Source organism: Peromyscus californicus, unplaced genomic scaffold (assembly GCF_007827085.1).
Source record: "Peromyscus californicus insignis strain IS unplaced genomic scaffold, ASM782708v3 Scaffold_4__1_contigs__length_199733344, whole genome shotgun sequence".
NCBI lineage: Eukaryota > Metazoa > Chordata > Mammalia > Rodentia > Cricetidae > Peromyscus > Peromyscus californicus.
This window is the reverse complement of record NW_026294562.1, coordinates 24,384,582-24,400,277: the sequence shown is the minus strand read 5'-3', so window position 1 is coordinate 24,400,277 and position 15,696 is coordinate 24,384,582. Positions and strand designations below refer to the sequence as shown.

The following is a 15,696-nucleotide window of genomic DNA, read 5'->3' as shown; positions in this document are numbered from 1 at the left end:
ATGAAGGGCAGGACCCCAATCTTCAATCTGAGCCAGATGGGAACAAAGCAGGTTGTCTGTACTGCCTCCAGCATCCTCAAGACTTCTCAGGAAAGTGCTCAAATATGATGGAGTCAATCTCTCATTCTGTCTCTCTGTCTCTGTATCTGCATCTGTCTCTCTCTGTATCTTGTGTTTTCTGGGACAGGGTTTCTCTGTGTAGTCCTGGTTGTCCTGGAACTCGCTCTGTAGACCAGGGTGGCCTGAAACTCAGAGATCTGCCTGCCTGTCTCCTGAGTGCTGGGACGAACAGCATGTGTTACCACCACCCAGTTATGATGGAGTGTCTTTGGGCTAGAATCTCTTTCACTGCCATTGGAACGTTTTAAAGCTAATTATGTATTACAGGAAAACTGGCTAGTCATTAGACCTTTATAGTTAAAGTTCAAATGACTATGTTCTGAAAAGAGTGGGTGCAGCCTAAGACAGACAGGAAAATGTGTCGATTGTGACATTTGAGGGACAAAGGACTGTCCCTTGCTGTGGCTTTTTTTTTTAGGTTAGGTCAGATATAGTCTCACAAGGAATCATCCATGTCCCTCCTCCAATTGCAGCAGCAGAAAAGGGTTACTATACCGTGCTTACAACCCACAGCTTTGTGCTCACCAAATTCATCCAGATGGTAGTCTCGTCCTCCATATCTGATTCTGCTTCCATCTTCCGAAAGGACTGGTGGTGGGAAGCCTTTGAATCTGGCTACATTTTGAAGCAGCTGTGTTGGTCTCAGCTGATCTCGCCAGGTGTTTACTCCAGAACTGTGGGCAGTACCATGGTTCTGGAGTTACTGCATGCCCCAGGCGCACAGTGTTCCACATAAGTGCACATGTGTCCAAGTACACACATATAACTGGATAGGGACATGTCTACACACTTTGCCTCCTGGACATCTCTCTCAGAGATATAAAACCCACATATTACTTTGGCTTCAGCCAACTGACCATGTTTATTTTTTGTGTCCAGTTCCCTCCTCAACAAAAATGAAGAATCTGGGATCATCATAGTCATAGAGGGAAATTCAAAAACCAGAAGGAGCTCGCTGTCTCATTGGATGTTTAGAGAGAGTCACTGGTTAGCAGCAGGGATCACTAGGCATCATAGAATCCTGGTGGTGGTGGTGGTGGTGGTGGTGGTGGTGGTGGTGGTGGTGGTGGTGGTAGATAATTGATAGTTAATAATCAATCCCTATTTCTAAAAGCTAGAGAACCTCTGCCATGCCACCTGGCTAGCCTAAGTCCCTGGCATCCAGGAGCTCAAGAATACGAGAGGGGACTGGTTCTCGGAGCATTGACCCTTGTGTCACATGCAGGGCACTGCATTGCTCCAGCAACCATCATTTCAACAAACAGTGATGTGAATGAGGCAACGTGGTGGCCCTAGTTCATCCTCAGATAATCTTGTCAAAAATGGGCCAATAGAGCCATGGTACACTGAAGCCAGGCACTGAGTGAGCCTGGCAGAGCAGACCACCTCCACTCATGGAGAAACAACTTACACACAGTACTGCTCAGGAATGCCGCAGTGGGACCCGAACCGGGAAAGGAAGCGGTTCTCTAAATCAATGATCGTTTCTCCCACCTTCTCATCTCGGGTGAGGGTGTCGTAGTCATAGACAGAGATTTTCAGGTCTTTCTCCTGAGGCAAGTAGCAGCTCAGTTCGTACATTCTAAGAAAAATGCACACGGAGAATGATCAGGGGCCTTCTGTGCTGCTCCACAAACCCAGACTCAGACAACGAAATGCCAAGTGGTGGCGATGTTTGGGGAGGAAAACTGGTGTGGGTGGGGAGATGTGATAAACAGCAGACACTAGTAATAAAACAATGCTCAGGAGAAAAGCATGGGCTGAATACCAATGTTCAAATCCCAGCTATGCCACTTACTCAGCCTCTCTGTTCTCAGTTTTCTCCTCTGTGAAATGATCACAATGGCACACAACACCTACTTTATTCTAAAAGCCAAGTGAAGAAGTGTTTAAAAAACATTCAGTAGGAGTGTACTGATTAAAACTTAGTTTTATAATAATAATACATTATATTGCTGGTTTTAATATTACCACCTATCACCTGAGACATCTTTTCTCCTCTCCACAGGAAGATCAATAAACCATTTGTCTGAACCCCACTTCATTCTGTATTCTGCTCATCAGAGACCCCTGCCCCAGGAAACAACTTGACCCATCCCTTAGAAGGATGCAGAGGGCATGCATGAACTTGTATAGTGTGCCGTGTAGGGGGCCTGCCAGGACCTCTGGTCCGGCCACAGACTTCATCCAGTTCTTAAAGCTTTTCTATGGGACCTGCATTAGAATGTGAATACCTGTGAGACACAAAGAGAGAACCCAATAGCAATCGGGTTGGTGGGTGAACTATGTGGTCCAGGGGATGGTGACTACATGTGTCAGCTCCAGACAGGCAGGGCTTAGCCTCAGTACTGCATTGTTCCTGGAGGTATCCCTCTCATTACAGGTGCTCAGTGCACTTTCCTGGAGGAAAAACTGTGAAGGTCTCCTGCTCTGGGCTCCCTCTTGTTCTTGTTACACTCTGGTGTGTGGACAGGCTTTTGTCCAGTGAGCCAGGGATGACTGGTTAATGGCACCCTGGAAGAAAGCCTCCTGGATGTCTCCTGCATCAATCTGAGAGACCTCCCTAGACGTAGCAGCCACCCTGAGGCTCCAGGCAGGCAGGTGACTGCAGGGAATGGGGTACTTGTGTCATAATTATACACAAAGCACCAAAGCCAGTGTGGGCATCAGATGCGCACACAGTATGCAGGCATGCATGCAGCTCAAGTACCCTTACACATAAAATTTTTTTAAAAAAATTAAAAAGAAATGTAGTCAAGTGCTGTGGCACACACTTTTAGTCCTAGTTAGGAAGCAGAAGCAGGTGGATCTCTGTGAGTTGCAGGTGAGCCTGGTCTACATATTGAGTTCCAGGATAGCCAGGCTATGTACAAAGACTGTGCCTCAAAAAAAACAAGAACAACAAAAAGAAAAACAGTAAGCTGGATATGGTGGTACACTCTTAGAGACAGAAGAGTCTTGCTGTAAATTTGATGCCAACCTGGTCTACATAGTGAGTTCTAGAACGGCCAGGAATACACAGTAAGATCCTATCTCAAGGGAAACAACGCAAAACTTCAAGTATTTTGACTAAGGAATATTCTTCTCCCATGAGATATCAATTATTTTTAAAAACCTTTTAGTTTATTGTTATTGTGTGGATGCTGCGTGGGTGAATGTGGGCACCACAGCACACACATGGAGGTCAGGAGTTTAACGTTATATAGAGAAGCCAGGATGAACAATGGCCAAGAACACAGGACATGTGGCTTCTTTCTCAAGTTTTGTCCCAGAGTCTCTCGACTGAGAAGCAAGCCACTTCCCAAGACTGAGGCCCCAGCCTGGAGCCACCAGCTGGATGGACAGAAGTCTGTGCAACCCCCTAGACAGCCACTGACCTAGCAGAGCCAGACAGCATCACCTGCTCCCAGGGTGGCTCTGAGAAAGACGTTTCCTGCCACTTAACTAAGCTTGTGCTTGGCACCTCTGAAACAAGATCTTCAGACAGGGCCGCCTTTCTGCCTTCAAAGCTGGCTCTGCCTGCTCCCTAGTCCCCTTCACTCGGAGCCCTCCTTCCTGTCCTGCATGCCTTTTCCTGTCTAGACCTTGGGGCTGGATCAGCAGCAGAAAGGGAAAATGATCACATTGCTGTGCCAGAGGATTACTTCTCCTCCCTGGGCCCGGCACTCGGCCTAGGGGTGTGCAGCATGGAGGGCGTTCATGTGCAGGTGTCTGAGTGTATGCATGTGTGTGCATGTGTACACACACGCTGGGGGCCAAGTGGGTGGTCCTTTGTACATGTGTGTTCCTGCCTGTGAGGATGGTTTGTTTGAATCTAAAACTGGATGGCCAAGATGTGTGTGTGTGTGTGTGTGTGTGTGTGTGTGTGTGTGTGTGTGTACACACAAGCGTGCATGAGAGAGACAAACACAGAGAGGCAGAACAAGATAGAGAGGAATATATGTAAGGCACAAAGTAACGAGTACATAGGGCATAGGGCAAACAGGAACAGTGCTCTCCCACCTAGTAAAATTTTGGGAGAATAATACCATTTCCCGCTTTGTGTGCATGCGAGTGTGTGTGTGTGTGTGTGTGTGTGTGTGTGTGTGTGTGTGTGTATGCGTGTGTGTGTGTGTGTATACATATATGCAAACTATTGCACTCATTTGTGCATATGGAGGCCAGAATGTCTTCCTTTATCATTCACTACTTTTTAAAAAAAATTTAAGAACAAATCTGGGCAGTGGTGGTAATCCCAGCACTTTGGAGGCAGAGGCAGGGGGATCTCTGAGTTCGAGACCAGCCTGGTCTACAGAGTGAGTTCCAGAACAGCCAGGGCTGTTACACGGAGAAACTTTGTCTAGAAAAAAAAAATTAAGAACAAATATTTTTAATTACTAATTTTGTGATGGGGGCAGGTATGTGTGACGGTACATGGGTTAAGATCATAGGACAACTTTTGGGAGTCAGTTCTTGCCTCTCACCCTTTTGAGGCAGGGTCTCTCTTGTTTCTGCTCTGTGCTGTGTACTTTAGGCTAGATGACCAGGAAGTTTCTGGGTAATTTTTTTTTTTTAAGGATCCCAAGGATGGAATTTGGTTTGTCTGAATCCTGTGGCCACACCTTGTGCCCACTGGGCCATAGCTTCTGCTCTCTACCTTATTTTACAGATAGAAGATCTGGGGATCCAAACTCAGGTCCTCATGCTTGGACAGCAGGTCACGGAATCACCTCCCAGCCCTTCCTCAAATGGCCGGCACGAAGAACATTTTCCTACAGATGGTAGCTTTGCTGTGAGGATGGAATACTGCCGAGGACTTGGAAAAGCCCTGGAGTTGTGGACTTATAGTTCCTTCTGTCTCTATCACCGACTGACAGAGCTGTGGGACCCTGTGTCTTCACCTGAGATGCGGGGCTGCTAACCCTGCCCTGCCTGGCTAATGAATCTAACCCAGAAGAAAGTCAGACCTCGACAGAGCAGAGTGCAGTGCCGAAGCCATGAAGACAGGGGTATCATAGGACATGAGTTCAAGTATGGCCTCTGCCTGTGACCAGGAAGGTGTTAGGCACACATTCTCTCTGGGCCTGTTTCTATTCCTGTCAGAGCTTTGTGAGATTTTCTAAGATGTCTTCTAGAAATGGCTCAGCGGAGGACCTGCTCACTCTGAATGCTTAGCAAATATTAATTGTTATTGAACATGAAAGGTGTCCACAGTGGAATAATGTTGGTTTTACTTAATAATCATCTGGTGTTGGTGACAGAGACAGCTCGACAAGATTTATGTCACAGGGCTAGTAAGATGACTTTTGGGTAAAGGCTCCTGCTGCCAAGCCTGACGACCTGAGATCCATCCCTGGACCCACACGGTAGAAGGAGGGAACCAAGTTGCCTCTGACTGCCACATGTACACACATGTTCATAAAAGTGATGCAAATAAAAGTGTTTTTAAAATGCAGATACTACAGTCCAGAAACAAGTCAAGATTGTAACCATGAAGAAAACAATTCTGTGTCAAGAATCTCGGGGGCATTAATGACCAATAAAGCAGATTATCTGTCCTGTCACTTTGCACCCTCCCCTCAGGGACCCATTCACTGGATCAAAAGCAGAGAACTAGAAGAGTCCAATAAAGAAAGCCCAAATTAGCCTCGGGAAGTGAAAACAGGATTTTGTGGGGGCTGAGCTCCTCCCCGTGCTTAATGTCTGTCTCATGGGGCCTTGCTTCTACCCTCTAAGGACTTGGGACAGATCTCAACCCAGAGAAAACCATCTTGTGACATTCATGGTACTTTCTAGTCCTCCTGCCTATTTCCCTGATGAGGGACCTGTCCACGCTCCCAGTATTAGTGCCTGGAACAGGGCAGGGCACATTTTGTGAAGGAGGAATGTTTTGAACTGTATGTTACCTGCCGAATACTGGGTTGAGAGTGTTGGGAATGTAATGGTCTCGGTCTTCAATTACTTTTTTGCCCAGGGTTATTTTAATATAAGGATCGCACTGTGGAGACAAGAGAGGTAGGTGAGCTGTTATATCATCACAGGGTGCAGACTGAAGTCAACTTCTGGGATAGACTTGGCTTGCTTCCCTACTCCCAACTGATGATAAAGGTGGTGCCGGGGCACCAAAGGGTGAAGATGAGCTGGGTGCAAGGTTCTCCTTCGGGTGGCAGGGGGCCAGCGTGCCTTCCGAGCAGCTGTGTGGGTGACAAGATGGGTGGAGTGGAAGAAGGGGTGACCTGGCTCTGCTCATGCTGGTCCTGGGTCACATCAGTAACCCGAGAAGGATGAACTGAACAGCCCTAGGCACCTCCCCACCCCCCAAAGCTCTTAGGTAAATCCCCATGGGGACAGTCTCCTGCACACATTGTTTTGATAGAGTATCTTTCTCCTAGTGAGATAACAGACGCCCAGCAAGCAAAGAAGGTGACAATTACCACAGGCTGATGACTGTAATTATCCTGCTACAGGAGTAGGCCCCACACCCAAACTCTTACCAGGCCATTGTTGTCCTGGGGCTGGAGCGCTAAGCCTTGAACAATGTAAATCCTAACCGTGCATTCCTGCGGGACACTGTCAGGCAGTTCCCGAAACTGCCTGGGAGGGGCTGGCACACTGGGGTCATCGGGCAGGGGGTAGATTCGGAAGGAGCCCTGAGAGAAAGAGACAGACACACAGTGATGACTTCAAAGGCACTGTCGCCTCTTCAGAGCACACAGGGCACCCTCCAGATCACACAGATGGAGGATGCGGGTCTGTGTTTGTGGAAAAGACGACATGCATTGGCTCTTGAGTGATTCCAGTGGGGAACGTGACAGGATTTCTACAGCCATCATTTCAGAAGAGGTAAAGAGTTGACATTATTTTGGAGACAGCAGAAGCCCCGTGGAGTACTAAGATGGCTTCCCTTCTGTGTCAGCCCGACCCGCCTGGGCCCCACTTCCAAGAAAATCCATGCTCAGCTTCAGGCCTCAGCTCGAGAGACTGCATGCCTTGTTCTGAAACCATCTTAAGCACAGGGAAAGGTACTGAAGTTGGGATTAGGATGTTTGGACCATTGTTCTGGCCAGCTACATTCAGGAACATGTCACACAGCAAGCAGCCACAGAATACTGGGTGTGGAGGACCCAAAACTCAAGAAACAGAGTGTGGCACAAGATGCTAGATTAGCTTGACTCCATGCCCTATTGTTGGCTTAGTGGGAGGCTGGGGCAAGGAGGATTTGAGACCCTGTGTCGGGTGTAATCCTCTGATCCATTAGCCATGTCTGCTATTGGCAAAGGATTAGGACGCGGCAGTGTTCGGTGCCCTGGCTTTGCCAAGTGTGCTGGGGAGGAGAAGCAGCAATCATATCTGACAGGAGGTGACCCCAGACCTGTGGGAGCCCAGAGCACGGCTGAGTCATGCTGCCCAAAGCAACCGGGGGACTCTTGACAAACACTGACATTCGAGCTGGCTTAGTGTCAGAGCAGGGCTTGGTCAGACCACAGAGAGGAAAGGAAGGGCATCCAGGGAAGGAAGAGTGGCCTGCTCCAAGGCTCTGTGCGTCCATCAAGAGGACTTGCAAGGTGTGTTTGGGACTTGGGAGTGGTTCCTCCATGCAGGAGGGAAACCTGGCTTGTGAAAGGCCTGCCTAGGTTTGGAAGGAGTTGAGACCTGAGCTGGGAAATGAGAGGTGTGTTTAAGCCGTTCAGACGAGGGATCAGATTTGGTTGCAGTGAGGAGGGACTGGTTGGAAGGAGAAAGGTGGCGAGGATCTTGGCCTGAGAACTTGCCACAGGGATCCTGCTAAAACCTGAGGGCAGAAGAGCAGAGGAGAAAGTAGATCTTGGAAAGAGTTGGCCCCGGAGGATTCAAGACTGGCTGACACAAGCAGGGGAAAGCTATACCCGGGCTCCCCTTGGCCCCTCTGCTAGGGCAGCTTTTCCTTCCAGCAGAGGGCAGAGGACATGCTCAGCTGCAGACACCTGCTGTCTCTCCTCCAAGATCCGCAAATGAAGATGGATTTTCAACAGGACAAACACACACAGTTCACTCACTTTAAACTCTCCTACCACAGACGGGTCTTCGTTCTCATCGGACTTGCCTCTGAACAACTTGAAGGTATCTGAGAAATCTGTCAGGCCCTCAAAGTCAGCGACATTCTCCAGTTCACAGTCATAGATCTGAAAACCACCAACAGACCCTCAGTTTCTCATTAAAACACAGGTAGAGTCTCGAGTCAACGGGACTGAGTACCACAAGGCAGGAGGATGCGGTGGAACACCTGGGACACTCACTCTCCTGGTGGGGGCGGCATAAAACAATCACTTGGAAAAATGTTGCACTTCCTTTAAGGAGTTAAATATCCACCTATCCTATGGTCCAGAAATGGTGTTTCTAGGAATTTACCCAAGAGAAACAAAAGCATGTCCCCGTGGTTCAAGAATGCCCCTAGTGTTGGGAGAAAGAGTTAAACTGTGGAAAGGACAGAGGGAGGGAGAAGGAAAGAAAGAGGGAGGGGAGGGAGAGAGGGGGGATGGAGGTAAGCTAGAGTGTGGAGCCCCCAGGCCAGTCTTGTCCAATATTATTCAGCAAGAAGGGACAAACTAGTAATACCACAAAAGCATGATGAGTCTCAGAAGCCGAGTCTGGGATCCAAGGAGCCCAATGCAGAGTGAACATGGTGTGAGTCCAGTTGTAGGGAGCATACAAGCAGGTAAAGCCAAGGTACCATGGTGGAAACCAGATCAGCTGTCCACCAGAAGGCTGCGGTTCACGGGGAACTGGCTTGAAAGGAGCACAGAGGAGCTTTCTGTGTGTGGACATGGTCTTCCCCTTGGCCCCGGGTACTGCTCTGCACAGGAGTGCACAACTCCGAAGCTCGGGGGAAGGATCACTGTATGGCATATAAATTATATCTTGACTTTAAAAAAGACAAGAGAGAAAGGTGGACAGGAGGGAGAGAGGGGAAGGAAGGGAGTCAGGGAGGAGAGGAAGAAGGACCATGAACTTGTCCCCTCAGCCCGGTCTCATCAGTTTTCAGTGTGACCGCTTACATGCTGATGTTCCTTAAGCTACACAAACAGATCATAACATCAACAAGCAAGGATACAGGCCCTTCTACTTTGATAGAAGAATGATTTTAATAACTAGATGCTTCTCATTTAATTTTCTCCTATACCTTGCCCTGACCACGGATTTGTAGCTGACAGAGTTAGCAACTGAACGGAGAACTGGAAAACTCAGAGCGTGAATAGGATAGTCCAGACAGCCACCCCTGCCTAGCTCTGCAGTTTCCTCCTGCACATACATGTAACAGAATAAACTTTGCACTTAGCCAAACTGATGACTGTTCGGAAGACAAAACGCTGCCATCAATTGCTCTGCAAAGGCAGCTGTGACTTCTGGGTCTCCCTGAGCCAAATAATTCTGGATAATCGTTGGCCTAATTAGTATGGTACCAACCCATTCCTAGCCTTCTGCCAGATGCCCCCAAGCCTCAAAGTGGCAGTCACGCAAACATAACTCAGCAGCTTTCCTCAAGTCCTGGTACTTGGCAAAGGCGAGCCGCTGCAAGAGGGCTTTCCAGGAGGCCAGAGGCACTCCTGGCCCCTCTCCATCAGTACCTACCATGAGGCCTTTTAAACCCAGGGCCTTATGCATGCTGGGACTGGCTTTTCTCTACGCACAAACGTAGGTTCAAGTACCTTGAGTTTGGAATATCCTTTCTGAATATACTGTCCACATTTTTCATGCTCCCCCGAAGAAGCATAAAATTTACTCCACCAGTCAACGATTTCTTCCTCCTAAAACCATGTTAAAATGAAAAACATCTTTAGTGATGGTCCAGATTTCTAAGTTACTCAGGAAAATTGCTGTGGAATAGATGAAAGACTACTAACTAACTGCTCTGAGGTTGTATGCCTCTGTTTATATGCCCTGTGGGCAGCACACCCACAATTCTGCTCAGAGGCAGACCTCAACCAATGACATGCTTGTTGTGTGTGTGTGTATGTGTGTGTGTCTGTGTGTGTGTGTGTGTGTGTGTGTGTGTGTGTGTGTGTGTGCACATGTGTAGGAGTGTATGTGGGGGTCAGAGGACAACCTCAGGTGACACTGCATGAATGCTCTTCACCTCTTGGGAAGCAGCTCTCTTACGGCCTGGGGCTCACATTTGGGCTAGATTTCCAGGCCGGCAAACCCAGTCCTCCTTCAGTCTCCATTTCCCCCGGTGCTGGAATACACACGCACCGCCATACTCAGCAGTTTCACGTGGATTCTGGGGCTAGAACTCAAGGCCCCGAACTTGTGAGCAAGCGCTGTACCCACTGAACTCTCTCCCCAGCCCCTAGTGAAATGTGCTCGCGTCAGTGTCCACATCTGTACCAGATGTTTTTCTTAGGATCTGTTAATTTGTCCCTTTTGTTTCTTTACTCCACAAATAAAGTAGCATAGCATTTCCAACACATGCTTCCTATGACCTCATTTCCTTGGCTCTTTTAGCAACAATACAAATCTCTCTAAACGGAGGGTTGGGTGAACTGGTTCTAGCTCCAGCCCTTCTGTTACAAGCCACAGTGCCTTGGGCAAGTTGTCCTGCAACTCCGAGCATCAGTGTCTTCATCTAGTGGCGTAATACCAACTGCCTCCACCTGCCTCATAAAGTTGATCTGGAAGTCAAGTAAGATCACCAAGAGAGCGAGCTCTGAAACACTGGAAGTGTGAAACCGAGGTAGAGAGGATTGGGGTTCCTTTACACCAGTGGCTCCCACCCCATCCTTGAAGATTCCGATTCAGCCATTCTGGACCGAGAACTGGGGATTCATTATGGTCGCATAAGTCCCCGGTGATTTCAATTACATCCGGAGCTGTGAAACTTTTGTGTTGATGGGTGGTTCTTGGTTGGGCAGAAGAGATAACATATGAGGCCCTCCCTCATATTCCAGGGCCTGCATAGAGCCAAATAGTCTCCTTTTGTCTCTTTCTCTCCTTCCCTTCTCCCCCTCCATCCCCCCCTCTATCCATTCCTTTCTTTCTCCCTCCCTTCCTTCCTTCCTTTCTGCATGCAGTCTTGATAAATATTTCAAACTGACCTCAAACTAATCATCCTCCTGCCTCAGTCTCAGAAGAGCTATGATTACAGGTGTGAAGTACCATAGCCACCCTCCACACTCTGACTTGTAACATCTGCGTGGGAACTGCTTACTGCTTTTTCTAATCTGCCTTAGAAATGGTGCTGTTGTCAAAAATAAATGTCACCTGTTGTACCTCTCCTGTTCTGCAGGGATGGAGAGGAACAAGGAGCCGGAAAGGTTGTTTTCAGGCTGGAGAGGTGGTTCGGAGGTTAAGAGTGCTTGTTGCTCTGCCAGACCATCGGAGATCAATTCCCAGCACCCACACAATCACCTGAACTCCAACTCCAGGGTATCTGATGCCCCTTTCTGGCCACCACAGGTACCTGCACATACGTGTACATACCCACACACTATACACATCCATACACATGAAATCATAAAAAAGTCTGTTTCTTATTTGTACGTGGGAGGAAGTATTTACAGATTTATGTGTATAAGTAAATGCTTATGTACATGTGCATCTTTACATATGTTTTAGATGTATATTCGTGTGTGTGTGTGTTACAATGAGTTATTTGCCCTTTATAGATCATCAATCCATCCCTGGACTTAGGAAAAAAACTTTACATATCAATTGTAGACAGAAAATACATTGAAAATTGAACCAAGGGCCTTGCACATGCAAAGTCAAGCTCTTTACTCCTGAGAAGCTCCCCTAACCCCGTGAGCCTTAGATATGCAAAAATATGTACAATAGTTACCTTTTCTGTCAGCTGAATGTATGAGGTCAGTAGTAAGGAAAATCACATACAGGTCACGTGGATGTTTGGTTTAAGATCCCATGAACATTGGGTTTAAAAAGAAAGAGAGTAGGAAACATTATTTTCCTGCACGCTTTATATTATCAACATTTAACAGATCATCTAATTATTCTAGTCAAGAGCATCTCATCACTGAACATATCTTAGAATTCTTCTCTAGAAATACACCGAGGAGTTCCACACAGTCCTTGAATGGCTTGGAGGTATTCACCCATGTTGTGTTTTCAGTGGGGTTGGGTTGTACTGTGGCCAACTAACACAGTAGATGCTCAGGAGGGGTGTGAGGAAGCTACTCATCTTCCTTCTCCCAGCCTCTCATCTCATGTAGCTTCAAAAGCATATCCCCAATACAACCGCAATCTCATCCCTTCAAGAACTCTCCTGCCACAGGTGTGTGTGTGACTGCAGGTCATCATGTCAATACTTTCCTGTTTCCCCCCTACCTCTGTGCGAATGCCACATATGATATGAGAACAGTCTTCTAACACAAGGCTGTTAGGTTTCTCGTTAGCCGAACCCTCCCACTGGGATTTCTGCATGGAGAATTTGCCCCTGGCGTTAGGGCCCATCCGGAAATGAGAGAAGGAAGAACTGGAGTCTGGTGGACTTTGAGTTTCCTCCTGGTACTTGCTGGGACACTGGCTAAGCTCACCCTAAGCCAGTTTAAGAAAATGCTACCCAGTCTCCGTTCCTGAAATCCCAACTTCACTTTCAATCTAAGAGCAACGGTTCACTACCACACTTCTGTGGTTGCTGTGTGGAGGGCCACAGGCTTCTTCAGGTCCTCAGTATTTCTACCTAGACTGACCCTTGTTATAACAGAATTGCCAAGGGAGGCAGAGAGAAAGAGATGTAGCAATTCTTTTTATTAGATCCATTCCAAAACAAGATTAGGGTTAAATAATCACAGTTGGAGTGAGATTTTGGAGAGAGAAATTTTTAAAAAATATCTTTTCACAGTCTCAATGTCTTGAATCCAGATATTTAGTTTGTTCATTCATGTTTATTTTCAGTTATACAGAACTGATTTGGGGTAAAGAACAGGCCGTGTTTAAAAAGCATCCAGACAAGTTGCTGACTTTAAATTTCAGAGCTAGCCCAGGAGGCTTCCTTCATGTCTGCTTGCTCATTATTCCAGGTGGAAAAGGAAGAACAGCAACTCGTGTGACTTTCTTTTTTTTCAATCTAATAAATGAACTTGAAAATCCAATTCAAAGGACTACGTGGCACAGGCCAGTCTCCCCTGCTGCTTAAAATGATATTATTGTCTAAAGGTCACCTTTCACTCCAAAATCTACTAATAGACCCCGGAGGAATTCAGGTCCTTAGATCAAGCTCCCAGTCCCGTGCGGCCTCATGCATCTTATTATACATACATGCACTGTCCTTGGAGAAGCCATTTTGCCGAGTGCTGTTGACATACTGCTTAAGCACTGGAATTGGAAGGCAGTTGTTGAGATGGCCGTGAAGGAATGTCTGTGCTGTCTGGCTGGCACTTTACCAATTTGCCCCACATCCTCACTTCCTGCTTTTCTTTTGATAGTGCTAAAATCATCTGTTAAGAGTTCCCACAGACATCATAGAGGATGATGCCATCCCGGGAAGACTCAGCCTCCGGCCTCCAGTCCTCAGCAACAGCATAAACAGACTCATTCAGTTTATCCAGATACAGAGTTCTTATTTGAGTTAGTGGTAATATGTGTACATTACATGTACAAGTGATACATGTAATAAAGGGCATTAGTAAGCTCTTCCAAATCTCAGCATTGCTCATTGGATTTTACAGAGATATGTAATGTCTACCTTGACAAAGGGAGGGACTTGGGTGTTTAGAGGAGATTTCATCTTTTCTTATCACCTAGGTGTGAGGGGGGCACTCGAGCTGTAGTCATTTATACTGTAGTGGGAATGACTTAACATGACCATCTCCTGGCCTGCTGCTCCTTCCGGTTAAAAGCTGATGCAAAGGAGCCTTTCATAGGGTGTTGCTGGAGTAGCCTAGTCTGAGCACTGTCAAGAAAGGAGTGGAAATACCTGCATGCAGTACTGACATTATTTGCCTTGTTCCCTAGTACTACTGAGGGTGACTGGATACACAGAAGGCATGCAGGAAGGATTGATTGGCAATGGTTGATGCTAAGCTGGAGGCAGAGTATCGAGTAAGGGCTTACGCTGCCTTTTCCCAGAGTAGTTGTGAAAATCACCGTGAAGAATCTTAAGTCTATTATACATAACTTCTCCCTAGGCAACTACTGTCTTATTGAGACTAACTGGGACTATTTTCAGTAAGTGAACATAGTCATGTTGCCCGATGGGGTTTGGGAATTCGATACTGTCATCTGTGACCGTGTAGACTCGCCACATAGTAGAATCAAGCACACAGCCATCCAGTGCTGGCTGTGGAGCCCACATTTAATACGGTCCAATTGTTAGTGAGTTTGTGCAGTGGGAAGAAGTGGGTTTTTTAAAGGTACCGTTTATGGGGTCCAATTGTTAGTGAGTTTGTGCAGTGGGAAGAAGTGAGTTTTTTAAAGGTACCGTTTACGGACATAACACATTAAAGTGCAATCATGTGCATTTTCCAGTCAGTTTGCATTTGAAAACATGCTGTGAAAGTTTCTCATAAATGCCAAAAGAAACAGGGAGCTATTTGGTGTTTTCTTTTTTCTGGGTTGACGTTCTCTTGTTCCTTCCTGTAGAAGTGGCTGGGATGGTTTTCAAACTGGGTCCCGAGTAAGGATTTTCACCAACTTTCTCCACGGTGAATATAAAAACCTGGAGTGTTCCATATACTGACAAATAGGGTCATTCCAAGCCATGGCAATCCCACCTCACATAGAGGAAAATCCTGACATGTGTGTTCTATTATTGCAATGCTTCAATTAGTTCTAGAAGCTTCTAACCCATGGTATCACTTGGGCTGCCTCCACCAGTGGTTCTCAGTTCCGAATACATGTGTTTGTGTCACACACATGGATAACATTTTAAGTATCCTAGGTGACTGACTAATGGGGACTGAGGCCACTAGTCCATACCCTAACCTCTTAAATTGTAGGTTATGATTACATTTGGGGTTGGGTACCTGAATATCACAGGGGGCTGTCACAGAAAATTTAACAATAGTGAAAGGTTTCTGAATGTGCAACAACTAAAAATTAGTTAAAAATAAAATGTGTAGTGAATCCAATGTGCTTCTGGCAATGTTCACCCAGACTGTACCATGCAACTCCATTGCAGCCTTGGTTCTGACAGCCCATGCATGCATTTTTGCTCTGTGCATGTAGTCACATCACACAACACCGGTGAATACCACCCGAAACACCTCAGCTCAGATCCAAGACCAGTCTATGCTATGAACTGCAGTATTTTTACACACCAAGTTTTCTGCTCGACTAGAAACATAATGGTTTAATGGAAAGTAAAGATATGATATTTTCCTGCCATATTCATTAACATATAAGTATCAAATTAGTCTATCTTTGGATTGCGTTATGTTAGAATGTTCGAGTTTTAAAGATTTCTCTTTGAGTTGTTGATTTGAGTTTCACACCCACACACAAAAGTTAAATGAATTTTGGCTTGAGTTTAGGACAGCATTTCCAACCATTTCTGAAACAGCCCTAAACACACTTCTGCCCTTTTGTATTAGTTCTGCACATTTATGCAGAGTGGAATCTCAGAGTTGATGATTATAAAATCAAAATATTAATCAACCCTGAAGA

At 46.6% G+C, this 15,696-nt stretch overlaps 1 protein-coding gene across 5 annotated transcripts in view; it reads right to left on the bottom strand.

Moving 5' to 3' along the window:
* Myof (myoferlin) overlaps nt 1–15,696 on the bottom strand; it is a 150,386-nt gene that overhangs the window by 16,440 nt on the left and 118,250 nt on the right. For all 5 annotated transcript variants that reach the window (XR_008223175.1, XR_008223176.1, XM_052762975.1 and 2 more), the window contains 7 exons: nt 11,915–11,926; nt 9,786–9,884; nt 8,136–8,261; nt 6,594–6,749; nt 6,006–6,097; nt 1,532–1,702; nt 646–794 (listed from right to left, as the gene is read on the bottom strand). Coding sequence is in view for 3 of the 5 variants with exons in the window: in XM_052762975.1 (XP_052618935.1) it covers nt 646–794; nt 1,532–1,702; nt 6,006–6,097; nt 6,594–6,749; nt 8,136–8,261; nt 9,786–9,884; nt 11,915–11,926 (805 nt within the window). In the remaining 2 variants the exon portion in view is untranslated. The remainder of the gene's footprint in view (nt 1–645; nt 795–1,531; nt 1,703–6,005; nt 6,098–6,593; nt 6,750–8,135; nt 8,262–9,785; nt 9,885–11,914; nt 11,927–15,696) is intronic.